At 33.3% G+C, this 20,170-nt stretch overlaps 2 protein-coding genes across 2 annotated transcripts; one reads left to right on the forward strand and one right to left on the reverse strand.

Annotated features, from left to right (window-relative positions):
- Nucleotides 1-4,373: 4,373 nt before the first annotated feature.
- Psa (puromycin-sensitive aminopeptidase) lies at nucleotides 4,374-11,708 on the reverse strand. The gene is made up of 12 exons (XM_073091317.1): nucleotides 11,083-11,708; nucleotides 10,045-11,006; nucleotides 9,312-9,501; nucleotides 9,095-9,208; nucleotides 8,467-8,601; nucleotides 8,119-8,211; nucleotides 7,631-7,780; nucleotides 7,093-7,370; nucleotides 6,485-6,704; nucleotides 5,396-5,518; nucleotides 4,923-5,140; nucleotides 4,374-4,603 (listed from the first exon to the last, which is right to left on the reverse strand). The coding sequence occupies exons 1-11, from the start codon at nucleotides 11,464-11,466 to the stop codon at nucleotides 4,928-4,930; spliced, it is 2,862 nt and encodes a 953-aa protein (XP_072947418.1). The 5' UTR covers nucleotides 11,467-11,708; the 3' UTR covers nucleotides 4,374-4,603; nucleotides 4,923-4,927.
- A 2,475-nt stretch (nucleotides 11,709-14,183) lies between these two features.
- LOC140755954 (protein disulfide-isomerase TMX3) lies at nucleotides 14,184-18,976 on the forward strand. Its single transcript, XM_073091318.1, has 8 exons — nucleotides 14,184-14,458; nucleotides 15,169-15,418; nucleotides 15,555-15,738; nucleotides 15,953-16,097; nucleotides 16,174-16,396; nucleotides 16,659-16,875; nucleotides 17,232-17,430; nucleotides 17,922-18,976. The coding sequence occupies exons 1-8, from the start codon at nucleotides 14,416-14,418 to the stop codon at nucleotides 17,942-17,944; spliced, it is 1,284 nt and encodes a 427-aa protein (XP_072947419.1). The 5' UTR covers nucleotides 14,184-14,415; the 3' UTR covers nucleotides 17,945-18,976.
- The last annotated feature ends 1,194 nt before the right edge of the window (nucleotides 18,977-20,170 follow it).

The following is a 20,170-nucleotide window of genomic DNA, read 5'->3' on the forward strand; positions in this document are numbered from 1 at the left end:
TGTGAAGGGGTTTCTTTCTACAAGTATTATTTATTATTGTTATGTCTTATCACCGAAACAGAACTATTGTAAATTTGTCACATAGTACACTTGTACATAAATTATTATAAATTGACTTTTGTCTGTTTAAAGGGATACCAGATATGATGGCAATAATACTTTTACGGAGTTGTATGCTAATTATCCTGCCTCTAAATAAGTCTTTGGAGCAAGTTTATCAAAAATGTCGGCATTTATTTATTTGTGTATTTAATTATTGACAAATATATTATTGTCAACCAGAGTTAGGTCGATTCACAAGTCTATCATGGTCAATACTTTATAATTTATCATAAACATCATAACGCAATAGTTTTTGTCAATAATGTAGCAACGTTTTTAACACAAATCTTTGCCTATTTTTTAATCAGTGTAATATTTTATCTTTTTTGTAATATCCTGAAGTATTAATGATGTTTATTTTATTTCCTTTACTATTGCTCAATTTATTTGTAAATAATTTTAGATATATTATTATTAAGTATGTTACAGCAATGTGCATTCTGTATGCTTACAGAAAACTATGTTCCCATTCCTGTTAGGTATAGAAAAAATAATAAATTTGCACTTAAAATACTGTAAAAATTAAAATTTACTTAAAATAATTATGTATTTAGATTACAGACTATATTTACATCACTACTCATACGTTAACAAAACTTAAATATTTCAACAGTTCTGGTCAATTACTGTTTATTAAATTGCCATCTTTGGAAAACAAAGTTTGCTGACTCGGCGGCTTTGTATAAAATAAGGCAAGATTATACAATTTATAATGCAGTTATATTAATGTTCTCTAAGTATTTAGATATTGCACCTTCATGTCATTTTGGCAAGTAATTATAAGCTTAATTATTTAACAATATTGTTGTGTATAATCCTGTGTTCAATGTAATATTCGGAAGTTTGTCATACTTGACTAATTTTCTCGTAGCTGAATTGAAAATTTAATAAATCTCTATCTAGTCTACCTCTAGCTATATTTGAAGTTCGTTACGGCATGGTTGCGTTTGTGCGAATATTAGGATTAGTACGCGTAGTACACGTTTGACGCTTACAAATTTATCTATTCAAATAATTAGGGTCCATGTAATCAGGCTGTAAAATTATTGGACTATTTCTGTAACATAACAAATAGATAGGATAACCTCTTTAGCAGTTATTGTTGTATTAATATAATTTCCCCTATTGACAAGCATCACATATAAGCATTTAAAGTATTCTAGTCAAAGATTTAATAATTTTATTTATTAAAAAATAAATACTAAGATTTAAGATGTTGGAAGGTGTAAGATTCAAAAGCTTTTAAGAAGCAAAGAATGGTGCAAACATCAGTATCAATTTGTATGTTCAGTTTAGGCCATTAATAATATTTTATGTCGAAATTAAACTTCGGTTTTGTACCGAAAGCGCATGAACCATAATCTTTTTGTCGCATGTATTATAAGCTATTAAGCTATAATAATTATATGTTTCCGTTTCAGCTCTTAAACCACATTAATGTATGTCTAATGTCTATATTGTATACTTTTTTGAACTATGACGTATCCCATTTTTTTTTCGAAATTGAAGTTTACATGTATAATTATGACTATGACTTTATTTTAATCATTGCTATACCGTCCGAAAATTGGGTGTGTGAGTGAGAGAGAAAGATTTAGAGTGGTTGAGTGTTGGTATTTTTTCTTGCGGTCTTTTTTGTCACTGAAATATATTTACCTCACATACTTTATATTTTGATGCTGATCCAATTGGTTAACACTAATAATTTACCGCAGTTATAGTGCCTATAACCTAATAGAGTAATGTGCATTATATCAGTCTGTCAATTACCTAGGCATTCAATTGAAAAAACATGTTAGCTGGACCTATGGTATGTCACGGTGAGAGACCGCGCAATTGTCACATTTTAGCTCTGAATTGTTTATTATCAAGTTCGCTGGACTTACAACCTACTTTATTCGGTTCTTTTGATATTTGACAGAACGATTTTAAATTAAAATATGTAGCTATTAAATACACTTATTTTAGGTTAATATTCTAAATTGGTTCCATTAAGCCGTATGAAAATAATTTTCGGATTCCAAAAGAAATATAGTACATATTCAAAATTGTCGCTTTTAGCAAGTCAGTACATTATATATTTAAATATTTAATCTACCTTGGGTGTGGCTCATGATAATTGATAACAAAATACTTATATACTGGATGATCCCATTTATCCAGTATGTCTTCACGTACTCACAGACCTTTGAAACGGATGTTTACTAATTGTAGCAAATAAATTGCTTTGTACCTATATAATAAAAAATACATATTTATTAATACTAGTTATATGACACCACTTATAATTGCCTATATAAAGTCGTTGCGAAGAAGTTTCTGGCTTTAATAATCTGTATTGACAAATGTATTGCATTTAATTACTTTATTTTTACAAGTGCTACAGTTAGTATCATTCGTCAAATCTATTTCAAAAAAGTAGTGTTTTGGTAAAATGAAGTTGATTCAATGAAAGGTTGTATATACTCATGTGAAGAGACTAATAATATTATTAGAGTATTGAGATAGAAATAATAGATTTAATGTTGTTGATGAGAGGTAACTTATCCATACATTCTTTATGACTGTGGTTGTATTAAAAATATAAGCAATATACATATGGTCCAAAAGTGATGGATCTTTAATTTTTACTTTGAAATTTTAACATCATAGTTATTTAAGCTGTATTTATGAGTTGCCTGCTGGCAATAGTCATTATATTGTAAGGAATAACAAATTATGTAACATATTTTTGCAATCATTACATTGCCTCTGCTATGTGGTTGTAACGATCTGGTCTCTTTTTACTATTTATTATGAGGTTATGTATTACTGCATGTTACAAGTAGATGTGTATAGTTGCCGTCACGGATAAGAATCCCGATCCTATTTGATCATTTTTAGGTCTTCATGGATAAAAATAGTACAGAGCATCGCTCTGCATACTTTACGCAAACTAAAAGCCCAAATACTGAATGGGAAACAGATAAATAAAGAACTTCGTTTTTCGAACAACGTGTAACGTGTTTAAAGTATTTAGTTTTGCTTATATCCTGATACTAGCCCAGTTAACTTACAATCCGTGACGAACTATCGTTATCTTTGCTATTTTTGTTTGTGTACTGTAACTTTATATGATCCTTTATAATGTTTATTTAAATGTTACCATGAGCACCTTTTAGAAATTTAGATATTTGTATTTATAAGTGTTGTGTGATGTTTGTGTTTCTAGTACCTATAATTTTAAGATAAATATTCTTATTTCACCTAATTTGTACAATACTAAGTGAGATGTTATAGTGCAATATAGATGTACTGTTAACTAGTAGTTTCATTTCGACTATTAAATCTGTCGGTGTCAAATCGATTCTCTAAGAATAAATTCAATGTTATCATTGTGCAATACAAAATCACTATATTTGTAATTCACTTCTGTGAATACCAAGTATAGAAAAACAAAAATATTCACATTATCTCACTACTACTCTCGCGGGGATTCATACGATTTAAAAAAAGGTAATATTTTTTTGTACGATTTATTGCAATAACACAGTCTTACAAAACAAAAAATGATGACAACAAATGAGCACTAATGATGGTAACTTCAAGATATTATAATATAGTAAAACATCACAATTTTGTCAGAGTCATGACAGTATAAAGTATACCTCCATGAAACTCCGATGAACCAAAATAAAATTTTCAGCAGTGGCACGTAACAAAATGACAGTTTCCCGAACGATGCGGATGAAACCATCGTAAATTAATATGCGCTGTGTGAACCATAGGTTTATATATAAGAGCTAAGCTATACGGCTTATATTACATTGTAGACGTGTCGTAGAGCTTTTCGTTGTTTTATATTCTCCATTGCCCTAAATGTGTACACAAACATATAAACTCAGAACACCCCTACACAATAAAGCTTTATATTTCTATCAAACATAACATTCACTCTCATTCGAGAAACTGGCTTGAAAACGAAACATTATTCAATATATTACTTATCTTTTGGAAACAAAACTTAAAACAGCACTCAGCACCAATGAAACTTACATATTTGTAAAATAATTCTAAACATAAGTTAAGATTTTTACACATTTATACAAAAGATTGTGTATGTATAATGTGTATTTAGATAGGTTTATGATACAATTCTTTACCATTTTTGAAAATTATTGTTGCGAAAAATAAGTGATAGAAATGAACAAAATGCAATGCAATGCAAGAGGGGCATCTCCAAAGTAACATAAATTTTAAAATGTCTTTGAAGACATTATGTTTACATGTTTAAGACAAAGGCGGTCCCTAATAAAATACAGCTCCTTCTATTTTTAACGAAACTATTGATATTAATAAATACAAATCTATAAGTAAATTATAATACAATACTTTTGTATAAATTTACACAACATGTCACAGAAAATAAATAAAAGCTTTTTATGTAGTTACATTTCCGCTTGAAATGTAACGGTAATTATGCATTTCGTCGAAGAAGGCTTCAGTCTTTTATCATTTGGTCCTGTAAGGAAAAAAACATCGTTAACAACTGATGAAGCAGTTAGATAGCCTAAGTTACTCCTTATTACATCAGCTACCAGCCGTTAAAAGTCCCGTCAAAATCGGTCCAGCCATTTCAGAGATTAGCCGAAACAGACAGAAAAAAATTGTAAAAAATGTTATTTTGGTATATGTACCGTATGTATAATTCATATGCATATAGTAAAAAGCGATTATTTTTAAATATTAAAAACAGACACTTCAATTTTATTTTTATGTATAGATGGCATACAAAAACGTCGATGGTATATGGGTAGCGGAGGCGTGGTAGAGGAGTGTACCGCGGTCAGTGGTAGGGCTGCAGGTAGGCGGTGGCGGAGGCGAGGTCGCGGCGCAGCCAGGCCGCGTTGAGGCGCACGGTCTCGAGCGCCTGCTGCACGGAGCGCTCGGTGCCGGGCGAGTGGTGCGTGCGGAAGAACTGCTCGATCTCCGCCGCCGCCGCCTCCGACGCGAAGTTCTCCGTCGTCGACTTCACCAACCGCGCAAGCAGGAATCCGCCCTGGACGAATATCCACCATTCTTAGTTTACATTCTAATCGCTTGGATAGTATTAAACTAAACTCTTTTTTATCAAGAAATTGAAAATAATATAACGAGATTGAAAAAGTCTGCCTTTATAAGTTTTATGTACAAATTATATGACATGTCATCTTATCAATATAAATTTGTTTTGTGATGCAATACACTTGGGGGTAAGAGCCATGGTTAGTGTTTGCGTCGTCTACTTCCCACATCCGAAAAAGAAGTATATTACCTGATAGCGATCCATAAACTCTTGCCAGTGGTCCTTGAAGAACTGCCAGGCGAGGTCGCGACCGTCGCGGCTCACCGCCACCGACACCACCACGAACACTGTGTCCTGTGACCTCACTTCGTCCTGAAATACAAGATCTCTATGTAGAATCATGGAGAATTCTAGCGCGGACAGATACATACCATAATAGTGTTAATTTATAAAATAATCATTCCATCGAGTGGTTATATAACTACTTAATAGTAGTTACCAATTATTATAATATAACATCTTGTATATAAAAACTGATATGCTCATGAACAAAAATAAAAGTTTGTAAAAAGACTTAACCCCATGTATAAATAAGATACTCAATCCCAAACAAAGATATATAGAATAGCATTTTTAAATAAGTATTAATATAGATTCCACAAAAACAATTGTAATGTTGTGTTATTTATAGGTTTTTGAGATAATATGACTGTATAAAGTTTAATCAAAGACTTTATCAATGCCATTGATTTGTAGAAAGTCATTTATTTATCGCGAATGCAGTAGGATTGATATGAGATTGTGATTAGATATTACTTTTACACATTCCATATCGGTATCAAGGTGTAAAAGTGTGACCTTAGTAATCAATGACCTTGTGGGCCATAAATATTTTATGTCTACATATGTCGACAAATCTAAGAAAAGTAAAAGCGATGTATCGATTTAGATGGAATCAAGATAGTTAGAAGATAATTTAATAGAGTAGCATTACAATTACTGTGACAACCTATCAGGTAAAACATCTTCATAACAATAAATGCATGTATACTATTTTTGGGATAATCTTTGAAATAAACCTCGGCACAAACATAGTGTCAGGCACGGGATGGAGTTTGTACAAGTATAGTCCGCGTAAAACTGCAAGTCCGCTCTGAATATAAAAAAGAATTGCGTCGCCATAGTAAATAGTATGACTACACCTGCTCGCAATAACTTCAGAGTGGAACAGTTTGGCGCGGACTAAAACAGTAATAGCCCGGTATCACTGTTATAGTCCGCGCCAAACTGCTCCCACAAAGGTTAGGTTGAGGTACAAGGAGAGGAATGCGAGCTCACCGAGATGGCGAAGTCGAGCACGCGCTTGAGCAGCGCGGGGTCCTTGACGGCGCCGAGCGCGCGCGAGATGCGGTCCTTCTCCTCGTGCAGGTCGGCGGCGCGGTACAGCTGCAGGAAGCGCTCGAACGTGCGCGCGTCGGCCGCCGCCAGCACCGCGCGGTAGCACGCCGAGCGCAGGTCCGCCGGCAGCGCGCGCGCGCCCGCCGCGTGCTGCTCGAACCTGCGCACACACACACGCGTCACACGCACATCCAACGAACTTCCTAACACAACAATCTCTGACGACACTGCTACATGCTATTCCATTTCAAATAGCCTTTCAAATTACTAACCTATCCTAGAACAAGACTTTATTCCAAGTCTATACGAATCCTTACAAGTAAACAGATGTACTATAAAACTTAATATACAATTACAAATTATTATAGGCATATGTACGTCTATCGCTCAATAGCTCTCTAAATTTTCTCACCCTATTAAATTAGTCAAACTTCAGTTAGTAGAGCTAACCAAAGTAATATGAAAAAATTATTTTTACAGTAAATTTTATTTTAAGGAAAACTGCAAATATACCCTATTTGTAATGTAAAAATATTTTAGTGATTTACCGGCTCTTAGCTTCCTTTATAGTGTCGGGGTCCTCAAAAGTGATCATCTTATTAAGCACCAAACTCCTTAGCAAAGTGTCAAGGTGACTCTCATTGGGCTCCGCATCCCAGCCCAAGCGACGTGTGACGTTGGCGAACAGCTGACGACCGTAATTCTTGAGCGGCTTGTCCAGCGCCGTGTGAGAGAATAGCGCGCTCAGCTTAGACAAGCAGTTGGAAATCGAGGACCACACCGTAAAGTTAGTCTCATTTGAGAACGCCTCCATTAACTTCAGCGACTGTAAATACAAGAAAGATGTGACTAATGTCATATACTTATATCAATAATTAATAACAAATACATATTTCTAAGGATTACTTCAATATAAAAAAAAATAAACAAGAACTTTTGCATGAGATTATAGTCAGAAGGCAATGATGACAATGTGGTAATGGTATGGTAATCAAACCAATGTGATGTTGAAGGTCATTAATTAAAACTATCTTTATAAACCCAATAGCTACGTCGTAATATACAAGATGGAACAATGTGTGTTACCTCAGCAGTCTGCGCGTGTCCAGCCTGCACTAGCGCGAAGCAGTCGTCGAGCAGGCCGAGGCGGTCGAGCGGCGGCAGCGAGCCGTCGCGCACGGCGCCCACCAGCTGCTCCATCATGGCGGCCGGGTAGCGCGTGCGGTAGTACCCCACCTGCAACACCGTACCTTCATCATATCGGAGATTTATAAACTAGCTGTGTCCCGCGGTTAAACCCGCGTTAAAAAGAAATAACGCGGGTGATACCATGTATGTAGTAAAAAGCGGTTATTTTAATATTAAAAACAGACACTCCAATTTTATTTATATGTATAGATTTCCACAATAATATTTTCTCACTCATTTCAATTGCTATAAAAACTAGCATCATATATGAATATTCACATTTCAAAATTATACTTTTATACCAACCAAATTACCATTTATATAATACTAAACGATGGGAGATATCAATTTATATATTCAATAACAGTATTATTTCATATTCTTACAGTGCCAGGATTGAGCTTCACCCATGAGTTCTGATCCGCTAAGTCCAATACCACTTCCTGTGTTCTACTTTCCAACACAGTTGACAATGCCACCTGAAATGTTATCAAAATAAAAAAATATGTAAACAAACATATCAGCACATTTATAAATAACAATTTGCAATTGAATTTACAAACAAGATAATGTATCTCAAGGAAATAAACATGGAAACTAGGTCAAAATTGATATTATCTAGTTATTGTGTACAGATAAATCTTATCACATTACCCTGAAAATATTTTAAAAGCAATGATCGAATTTTACGATTGAACTGATTGACCTTGTAAATAAATATGATAAGCTCATACCTTGGAAGGATTCTCTTGCGTGGAGATTGTAATGGGCACCATCCACAATGTGTCGTCACCCTGGCTTCCGTCCGCACAAAACTTTTGTTGTGTCAAGGTCAATACTCTTTCTCTTCCCCTTGTTTCAGATGTTACCTAAACAATACTTTTTTATAACACAAATATCTATAGGTCTATTGGCATTTTTACAAGTACATTAATTTAAAATTAAAATTATGTATTATTAGTATTCCCTCATATATTTCATTCATTAATATCAAATAGCAATCTATGCCCATATCAGTAAACTAATATTCACAGTTTTGTTCCATGAGATAAGAGCTAATATGTATTCTCTGTATCTCATTATGTGATAAGAAATTTGCTCGTAACTTTATTGAAGTGGTTTATTTAGCAAGGAAACATTTGCAGCTGTGCAAACATAAACTATTAATAAATACATTGTAATATTTGAAATAATATGTTTAGAGTAGTCTCTGGTACAATACCATATTACAGCTCCACATGCCAAATATGTATGAGTAGTCTTATAGAAAATATTTACCAATTAAATTTCATAAATTCTAAAATATCATTTTAATATTGTGCAAATCATACAAACAATATGTTGAAGTAAAAAACTGTTTACCTGCACCATTGGGAAACCCATCTGCTTTGTCCATGTGGACATTACAGCTCCAACTGGTTTATTAGAGGCCTCCTCTAAAGCTGACCACAAATCTTCAGTAAATGTATTTTTATACTGGAAATAGGAATAATATCTAATTACGGATAAGTGGCACAAGCAAAAGATACATAAATCGAAACAGTATGTAGTGAAAATTTATTAAATGAAAAGGTTTTACCTGATGTCTTGTTAAATAGAGGTTCATGCCTTTTCGAAAATCATCATCTCCTATATATCTATGTAGCATGCGGATTACAGAAGCTCCCTTGTTATATGATATGTCATCAAATATTTCATCTATTTCTGATGGATGACCTACAGGTACTTCTATAGGATGGGAGTTTTTCAAACAATCTAATTCTAATGCCCTGAAATTACACTCAGTCTTATTGGATAATACAGGCAAAAATGATGGTATTGATTATAAACATTGATACTTTTGATCTTAATACCTAATTATCAAATATTTAGTCTGTTAAGAAACTTGAATTTACTAAATATGCCAGATAATTTATTTGGAAGGTTAGTGAGACTTGAAAATTTGCATATTTAAACTGGCAATGTTCCAATTGATGTTCAGAATGATATTGCAGTTTTATAAATATAATCAATGTTTCCAATTTTTATAGCATGAACAGCACATTTTTAAATTAATACGAGCACAACAATTTTAACATCACACAGATATAATACATCATTTTCTCAATAAAAGCATAACATACAGTAATTTATTGCTACACAATTCTCATGATGTCACTGATAAAAGTATATTGTGTTTCATAATTTAATGGATGCATGTTGCAACTGATAAACCATTTGAAACATGCTGATTAATGTTGACATCTTTTATGGCGAGTGTATTGTGTACTGCACAAAACAATAGAGACAGAATTAATTAAAATTTAACTTACCTAATATAGGTCTCTGTAACAAATTGTGTCCAAATATCATATTCGGGAAACAGGTGATTGACACAAAGGAACTCAACAAAAGATGCATAGCCTTCGTTTAGCCAGAGATGTGTCCACCACTCCATTGTTACAAGATTACCAAACCACTGATGTGCAAGCTCATGGCCAACTACCAATGCTATCCATTGTCTCCTGACTGCTGACGTGTGCTCCTCATCCACCAGCAGGCAAGTCTCCCTGTATGTTACGAGGCCCCAATTCTCCATAGCTCCCGCAGAAAAGTCTGCTATTGCTATTAAATCAATTTTAGGCAAGGGATATGCAATATCAAAATATTCTTTATAGTAAGGTAAGACTCTGGCAGCTACTTCGAGAGCGAACAAACCTTGTTTACTCTTACCAACAGGAGTATATACTCTTACTAGTACACCATCCCGTGATGTCTTTTCTACGTAATCATATTCTCCAACCACTACTGCAACTAGATAAGTGGACATGACTGGGGTTGTATCAAATTGGACGATTTTTATATCTTTGTTTATCTTCTCTTCTTTAACTGGCATGTTGGAGAGCGCAACTCTGTTGGCGGGCACCTCCAGCGTAATATCGAAGGTAGCCTTGATGGCAGGTTCGTCCCAGCAGGGGAAGCATCGGCGCGCGTCCGTGGCCTCGAACTGCGTGACAGCGGCGTAGCGCTCCTCACCCACTGGAGTCAGGTACTTACTGCGGTAGAGACCCTTCATCTTGTCGTTAATCTCACCCGTGAACTCACAGTACAGAGTCGCTTTTCCCTGGGGCAGCGGCTTATCGAAGCTAATGACCGCCGTCTCGTCGGATGCCACCAACCGCACCTCCATCGGATTGACGCTGTGGATCGATCCACCATCCTCGTATTCGAGTTTCACACTCGATAGCTCCAAATCTAGGCAGTTCAGCACTATCTCTTTGGTAGAATTGACGATCTGAAAGTGAATGCGATGTCTAAGCGTCACATGGAAACGAGATATTTGCAACAACGGTGATGAAATCTCCTCTTACCGATACTTTCACCCTTGTTTTTCCAGTAAAAGTGAATTTTTCCAGATTAGGAACCAAATGAAGTTCGTAGTGTTCGGGCACAACATTTTTTGGAAGTCGTTGGAACGGTTTGTTTTCTGGCATTGTCACTTTTTCTTTCAAGATCGTAAATGTGGGACGCACAACAGAGAAATACCGTAATGACCGAGTGACAGAGTGAACTCGCGCAACAACCGCACCCGCGCTGCCGATAGGAGCCCCCCTCGTGCGTCGCACTGGCCCCCACTCCGGATAACGGTATTCGCTACGTAACAACTTGTAATGGCGACTTGAAGTATTACGACAGCAATTTTGAAAACGAAATGAAACTGAGTAACGTACACAGCGTAAAAGTTGTAGCGTCATGGAATGCGATTCAATTCATTCAATAACTATCAACGGACAGAGCCAACAACTAATTTTGGTACCGATGTCAATCATAATTTGACTGCTTGACACAGATGTCGACAGCGAATTGGTTTTTTATTCATAGCAAAAATCTTACAAATTAAGGTTTTGTTTTAATTACGGTTGAAAGTATTTTTAACGTATTATATAAAGTTATAAAACTGAACGATTACTTTGCTTATTCATATTTATATTTATCAGATTTTATCATGAAGGACAAATTATTGAATAGGGTACTCTATTTAATTTAATCGAACATCGTTCTAATACTTCTAATCTATAGGCCACGTGTTTCCTTTCACGAGCGATTAGAAAAAAAACAATATTGAACTAGAATTTAGGCAAAAAAAATTCAACTATTTTATTATTATGCTCCTATGTTTAAATGATTATCAACGGAAGCTTAAATATCGTTTCATGTCAACATAATTACAATAAATTATGTTATATGGATATTAATTCCTATTTTCTTACATAATACATACACCATAAATTCGAAATAATTTACATAATCTCAAGACCCAACAAAATGCAATGCACCTTTCGAAACCTAATTATTATTCACTGATCCGTTAAATCGGATCAAATGTTTTATCGGACTGTCTAATGATTTTCATTTTCACTGTAATCAATGAAAATGAAATTTTAAGACTTAATCTAAATAGGCAATCTATGTCCAAGGACTGGATGCGGTCCTTCTGGCCCAATAGGTTATTATGCTCTTTATTATGGGCGTCGTTTTAAAGCAAAGGGCAGCAAAATTTAATGGAATAAATAACACTTTTTTCTCGTAGTCTTATTTTAAACAGTTAAACAGTCAGTGATAAGAGCGGTTGTGTACATAGTCATCATCAAAGAGTATAGTAACCTATAAAGGTCATAATAATCATTCTTGTCCCAGGGTGTATAAAATGAGAACAGCAAGATCCGACAACCGGTGAACGGTAAACATGTTGATCCGACGACTGTCAACGATCTCGTATTGATGTATTCTCTTTAATCTGTTCTTTGAGGGAGGGATAAATAAAGTTGCAGTATAATCTATTTATCCTGGAGAAAATGAGAAATCGACTTTAAAATCACTTTCAACCATAGTCAGTAACATCGATTCAAAAATAATAATTTAGTACACGAAAAGATTATTGTTTTTGTGAGTTGACCGACCCAAATTGCCATGTTAATTTATATCACAAATATATATATATATAGTCAATCTTTGGGTAAAAATATGAGACCAATGCTATTTAGTATTAATTAATTAAATAGAATCAAAATTTCGGTACAAAAATTATTTGACGATCTCAGATACATCTCTATCCGACGGAAGAGGGACAAACGAAAAAGTAGAGTGGACTGTACACAAGGTAAGTGAGATTAATGGAAAAAAATCGATTTTAATAAAATATAATCGATTTAGGCAAAAAATAGTTTCTTTTTTGTATTAAATAATAAAGTACATGCTTTTCTTATTTCAATAATAAATGTAAGATATTCATAATAACAATTTATCAGATTAAAAATGAAATAAAATTATATGAATAAAAAATAACTAATTCAAAAATAAAAATCAAAGGAATTTTGCTTTAAAATTTTTAAATAAGGAATTAGGAAACATTACATATATTATATTACTAATAAGTGTTGTGGTCGGACGTTTTACATAGGTTTGGTTAGGTTAGGTTAGTTACAATAAATGTACAAAAACATTAAAATAATCATTAATTAATATAAAAAAAATTAAACTACGAGTATATACGAATAAAATATTTATATACAAAATGTACATAATATACAAAAATGAAAGACAAAAATACTACCACGAAATAACTATACTGCTATCACTATAAATACCTATACTAAAAGAAAAATTATGAAACCATTATTGATACAAATTTTAGTACTATTAAACGTTTTATTTATTATAACAAAAATGAAACGATGACCATCCCAACAAAACGACAAACTTATTGTATCATAAACTAAAATATAAATAAAATAAAAAAAATCCATAAATGTCCAGTCCTATTTTACATTTTCTATGGTATTATTCTTCTTCGTTATAAAATACCTTCGCCAGCGGGTTTTAGGTGATACCTACGTGTGAACTTAATTCGAGATTTTTCATCCGTTGCATAAATACGAACTGTTTTTAAAAATCGATAAAAACTTGTAATTTATATAATCTATTAATATTGCTGTAAAAATCGATTATATTAAAATAATAATCGATTATTTTTTAACATCTCTAGCTCTACTGTACTGTAGAATAGTTATTCTTAAAGATGTGCCGAGTCGGCCAATTTTGGTATTCGAGTACTTTAGTACTCATATAAAAAAGAATCGAGTCAGTACTCGAGTCCAAAGTATTCACAAAGTACTCGAGTACTTTGTACAACATAGCAAAAAAAAAATAGCAGTCCAATAGCAAAAAAAAAAAAAAAAACTCCACTCACTACACAAAAAATACGGAAGAGCAAAAAAAAAAAAAAAACGCCACACACTACACAAAATTATCAAGTTTTTACTTGTACGAGTAGTATTTGTAGTGTACGAGTAACGTCAGTATTCGAGTATTACTGGTACTCGAGTACTCACTATTGGTACTCGAGTATGCGAGTTTATGTAAGTACTCGAGTACTGACTCGAGTCGACCTGACTCGGCACATCTCTAGTTATTCTAAATGTCTACTTGAATCTTTAATTTGATATCAGTAATTTGATTGATGAAATTATAAGAAAGAAATAAATAAAATTAGTGACAAAATGATTAATTTAATTAAAATCTATCAGTAGACATGCACACTATATTGTGAACTCGAGTAATACCTTTTACCAAGGATAAATTAGTTGTGTTATATTACTCTTATTTTCAGCGGCATAGAACAATAGAAATTTCCTATAATAAAAATGGTAATAATGTTCAGACATTTACTATTGCTGATTGTTTCTTGTGAGTATGAGAATGTTTTATATTTACGTGTTTTACTCTCTTCTTTAACTGTACTCTTTACCTGAACGTTTCATGAACTGCTTTTTATACTCCGTAGAAATGCGTATTTTTCTGGTGTTACTAAAATTATATCTTCATAAATGGTTAATTTTCCTATAGTGGCTGTTGTAATTTTTTTATATCTTGACATTATTGTTCAAACTCTTTCTGGCTAAATAAACGCATTGGACATGTATCTGTAATGTTTGTTAAGCATATAAATGTAATACAATATAAATAATAAATTATTCTGTTGTATTGTAGTAGGAATTTGTATGATACACCATATAAAGGTCTCGCAGTTTCAGTGGTAAAAAAAAATTCTAGGAGTAGCAGTACTGAGTGAAGAAATTAATATAAGTTTAACTTGCAAGTTCTTTGGTGGACTGTTGTTTTGATCACAATCATAAGACTTCACATAGAAATTGAGACATGCCACAGTATGTTGTGTTAAAGACTAGAGGATTGAACATTGCAGACAAACACATGAAAATAATATTATTTACACACCTGTGACTTATTGTAGAATGTGCATATATATAGCAATACCTGATAGTGTATTGAAATAGTTATATAAACGATTAGTAAAATTCACTGTCAAATGTCACTTTTGAAGACTTTTTGTGTACTAAATTATATGTAAGTTTATTTACATAGTTTTTCTTTTTCAGGTCTGTATGGGGTATCATCATCCAGAGTATTAGAATTAAGTGATAAGTTTGTTGAATTCAGTCAAGATGGAGTATGGTTAGTTAAATTCTATGCACCGTGGTGTGCCCATTGTCGCAGATTAGAACCAGTTTGGGCTCATGTTGCTCAGGCTTTATACAACACTCCAATAAGGGTGGCTAAAGCAGACTGTACTCGTTTTACAAGTGTAGCCACTCATTTTAATATACAAGTATTCCCTACAATTATGTTGTAAGTATAGGTACTGAATGTATATTTTTCCAAATTTGGTTATTAAATCATCAGTTGGTAATAAACAAAACAAAAAAAAAAAGTTGAATTGATTCATGTTTACCTACTTTATAATTAACAATGTTTTGTTTTACAGTATACAAGGTTCAACTAGACATATATTTCATGGTGAAAGAACAAAGGATGAAATGGTCAAATTTGCAATGAGAATGGCACAGCCTAGTGTTCAAAAGCTTGCTGAGACAGACAGCTTTGGATTGTTAAAAGATGCACATGATTTATTCTTTGGATATGTTGGAAAACACCAAGGGCCTTTATGGGTAAAATATTGAATGTTAAAAAATATAAAAACAATATTACCACTTTCTCAATGATAACAAACTGTATGAAAGAAATCAATAACAGATAAACAAAAAAAATTTTATCGGGATGTGTTTAACCTCAACATTAAAATTTATAAATATATACATTTAGCATTAACATCATAATTGCACGAAGAATATATAGATATATTTATTGTATTTTTTATTTCAGGATATGTATACAATTCTAGCTTCTAAATACCAACCTCATGCTTGGTTTTATTCTATGTCACATGAAATGGTTAAAAGTGATTTAAATCCAAAAAATGAATCAAACATATTTGTCTGCAATGGTGAAGACATTTACTACTTTGAAGGTATACCACAAATAAAAAAAATAACAATATAAAGTAAATCTTAAATGTTACTTATTTTAATGTTTTCTTATTGTAGCCACTCCAGAAATAGTCCACAATAAAGAAGCCCTAAATGTGTCCTTGGATAGATGGATAAATGCTGAAAGATTTGGCCATTTCCCAAAAATTACAAGTTCAAACATAAACCATTTAATGGATACAGGAAAATATATTGTTATAGTAGTTGTAGCCGAAAATAAATTAAGTGAAATAACACAAACAGAACGAGACTTCAAGGAAATGGTGGAAGGAATATTCTGGTATCATTTATGATTAATATCGCAACTTGATTGTTATTTGTACTTCTATTGTTGCTGAGTTGATACATACTAATATGTAACAAGAACTCATTATTATACATGGTTTTATTGAATATTGACACAATCAAAAATAAAGCACAACTGTATATTGTCGGTACCTGTTATATGACAGGTACTCAAAATATGCAGGTTAAAAATAATTGTAATAATTTTACTTAACTTGTATTGTATTGTAGTATTTTCTTTAATTATTGTTTTTTAGGAAAAGGAAGAATGAGCTTCGGGATAAATTCCAATTTGGCTGGATGGGGTCACCTGATATAGCAAATTCAATAGCCATGTCAGAGTTAACCGTGCCACATTTATTGGTGCTTAATTCCACAACAAACCACTATCATATGCCTGATGATGATCCTGTGTTGATGACGCCAGAAGCAGTGTCTATCTTTCTCGATCAAGTACATAGTCAAATGGCACCTGTAAGTATCAATTATGTCATGAAATTATAAATGGCAATATGGTGCACCTGATGTGAATGTGAATCATTAAATCCAAAGGGGTGGAAGTCCTAAAATTAATCACAATTCACTACACCCACTACTCCTGTGGGTGAAGCTGGATGAACTTTGTGATATTTTTGCATTACTATTAACTTATTTATGTGTATAATAAAATTAACTATTTAATATTGTAAAAGTTAATAATAAAACATAAATTTAACATAACCAACCAATGTATGGTTGGTTTATGGTTGCAAAAAGGGGCCCATTCTTTAAAGTTTTAGCAGGTTGGTACAGTTTATGGTCTATCAAAACATTGTCTTTGTTATTTACAGACTTATGGAGGAAATAACTGGCTGATTCGTATCAACAGAGCGTTCTTTGAGTCCCGTACAACATTAATTAATATGTGGCGTGGCAATCCTATACTCACAACGCTCGTGTTTGGCTTGCCACTGGGTTTCTTGTCTCTTATTTTCTACTCAATCTGTTGTGCTGATATACTTGATGCTGATGAAGAAGAAGAAAATCCAGGTAATTTATTAATTGGATTTTATATTTTCATTGCTAACTTTTTATAATGTAATAAGTAAAAATTAATAATACTTCAGTGTTAATTTCTTATTTGATCATAAATCTTTGAACAATGTTATGAGGGCTCATATTTTACAAATGCTCCACTTACTACGAAAATTTGAAACTTAACATTAGTTAAAAAAAAATCTAAAAAATGTTTTTTTTTTTCAAAGAATTTAAGTTAATGATATTAATGCTTTTTTTATGTAAAAGTAATTACGTATATCGTTTTGACATCACTATGTTTAGCTCTAAATGGCAGGTATGCTTACTTGCCACTTAGAGCAAACATAGTGATGATACTTTGTGTAGTTAGTCCTATAAGAAAGGACTTATAACGAAGTGATGCCTATATAATCCAGTATTAAACCACGCCCTTTAAAAAAAAAAATAAGAAGTATCAGAAATAGATTTTTCCAACTTAAACTAATTTACTTGTTTGTCCACAGAAACCCATGAGAAAAAGGATTAAGTTACTGTTGAACCTGGACTAGTAACAGTTCTAGAGAAAGGATAGTTCGAATTTTATTAATGGATTTTAAGAGCGCTTCTTTATTTGCTGATACTGATAACGTGAATTAATGACATAGTATATAACCACGTTGTCGGCGCTAAAAATACTTTTATGTTTCAATTTGTAATGATTCAGTGAAGTGTCGAAACATGATCGAAACGAGCGACGAGTACGAATGGGGTGGTAGACGCATAATAATAATCAAATATGTTTGTTAAGTACTTACATGTCGCACCGCGATATACGTAAATGTAGTACTTTATATCCTCTTTGCAAGTGCAAATTACTGATTTATATAATTATAAATCAGTAATAATTGTAACACCTCCGTGATTTTATTGGGATGGTTTTATGGAGCAACTCATCCGTGAGTCTCCAATGTGGCTGATGAAAAAACGCTCGAAAAATAGGTATATGATGGTATTTATTTTATTATTGTATTTGATGACGTAGACCTTTATGGTGTTCACACCAATCAATCGATCATCGAACTCTTGATCAACGTCAATCTATGGGTGCGTAGCCGTGGCTATTCAACAAACAACGATCGATCGATGATTAAACCATCTTGGATTGACGATTGGGTTTATAAAGCGCTACGTGTGTAAAGTCATTAAATCGTATTCAATGGAGAACACGGATCAATTCTGTCATCGGTTGATTGTTATGTTAAAATTGGCGATCGCCCTTGAATTATCCACATTACCATCGATCGGCAATTGATTGGTGTCGGACCTTAGATAAAACATGCGAAGTATTTGCTAAGTTTAGGTATGTAATAGACAGGCAATAGTAATGTATTCCTATCGTCGTTGGTATTTTTGTTTCAGTGGATACCTAATACCTACCTGCTCCAAGTGTCAAGCTTAGATTTAAAACCTGTTTTTATAGTCCAACTAAGTTTTATGTGCGCGTGGCAGGCGTCACTGGTTATTATTATGTTTTCAAAAGTACCTCAGTGGAAAATCTTAACGATCACTTCTATCAATATTTTCACATATTATTACGGATCTTTAATAAAAAAATATTTATTTTATTGACAAAAAACATAAGTTCTAGTTTTTAATGTCGTGATTTTATTAAATTGACGTATTAAACATTTAAGTCCTTATATTCTGGCAATTTAAAAATATCTTTTATGAAGGTGACACGGCTTTTTCCATAAACTACCACACACACAAAAAAGTTTGTCGGACTATACTGAATAATTTGCAATTCCCATTAGGGAACGTACCCATACTACGTGACCCATTTAGGGGGGGAGGGTGGTCTTTAAAATGTTACGCTAAGTCACAGGACCTTGCTTAGATTTTTGTCACGTAGTAAGAATCCGTGCTAGGCGTATACAATAATGTCGATCGCTGACATGGTTCCCGTTTTTTTTTTTTTTGCTCGTCGCGCCATACTTAGTCCCAAATTACAGTAGTACGACCATCTCTAATACTACGTAACAATTTGAGGAGGGGGGGTGGGTCTTAGCATATACTACGGGTGGTCACAGAAGGGGGGGAGGGGTCGAAAAATATTAAAAAATAGGTCATGTAGTATGGGTACGTTCCCTTATTTACATATAGGATAAACAATCGAATTAATGCATTTGCTTTAATGCCAATCTTCTATATTAATTATTAAAAGGCTAGTACTATTTATTATATTTTTAGCATCAGAAGTGGAAAATTATTAAAAAAATAAAAAAAAAATAACAGAAAAGTTCATTTATTGAAAAATAACAATTTAAGTAAAAATTAAATCAAATAAGAACTAAGTAAAATCGGCACAAATAAATAACGAAACCAAATACTGCAAACTTCAAAGAAATTAAATAACAAGAAAAAAAGAATAATTGGAAACAAAAAATGGCTTACATGACCTTAATAACGATCTACACTGATTTTCCCAATCGTCCGTACAGTCCAGCGCTCACGAGCAAAATGCCCTTTTAATTCTGAGTACCCTCCTTATATAGCCCCTCGCCAGGTAGTTGATGACGTTGCATGCGAACTCCTTACACGGCCTCTCCTGACGTTGAGTCGTCCTCGACGCAAATCCCTTGAGTTCCGCTGGGACCTGCGGCCGCAGAGGTCGGTGGGCCGTCATCTACGTCGTCATCAAGCAAGGGCATGGATAGATTACTTGTAGGACCAGCCTCAATTGGTAAAGTCTCTTCTTCAATGCTAGTATCAT

The sequence above is a fragment of the Epargyreus clarus genome, unplaced genomic scaffold (genome assembly GCF_041222505.1).
Source record: "Epargyreus clarus isolate Ecla_fem2 unplaced genomic scaffold, WU_Ecla_fem_2.2 ptg000034l, whole genome shotgun sequence".
Lineage (NCBI taxonomy): Eukaryota > Metazoa > Arthropoda > Insecta > Lepidoptera > Hesperiidae > Epargyreus > Epargyreus clarus.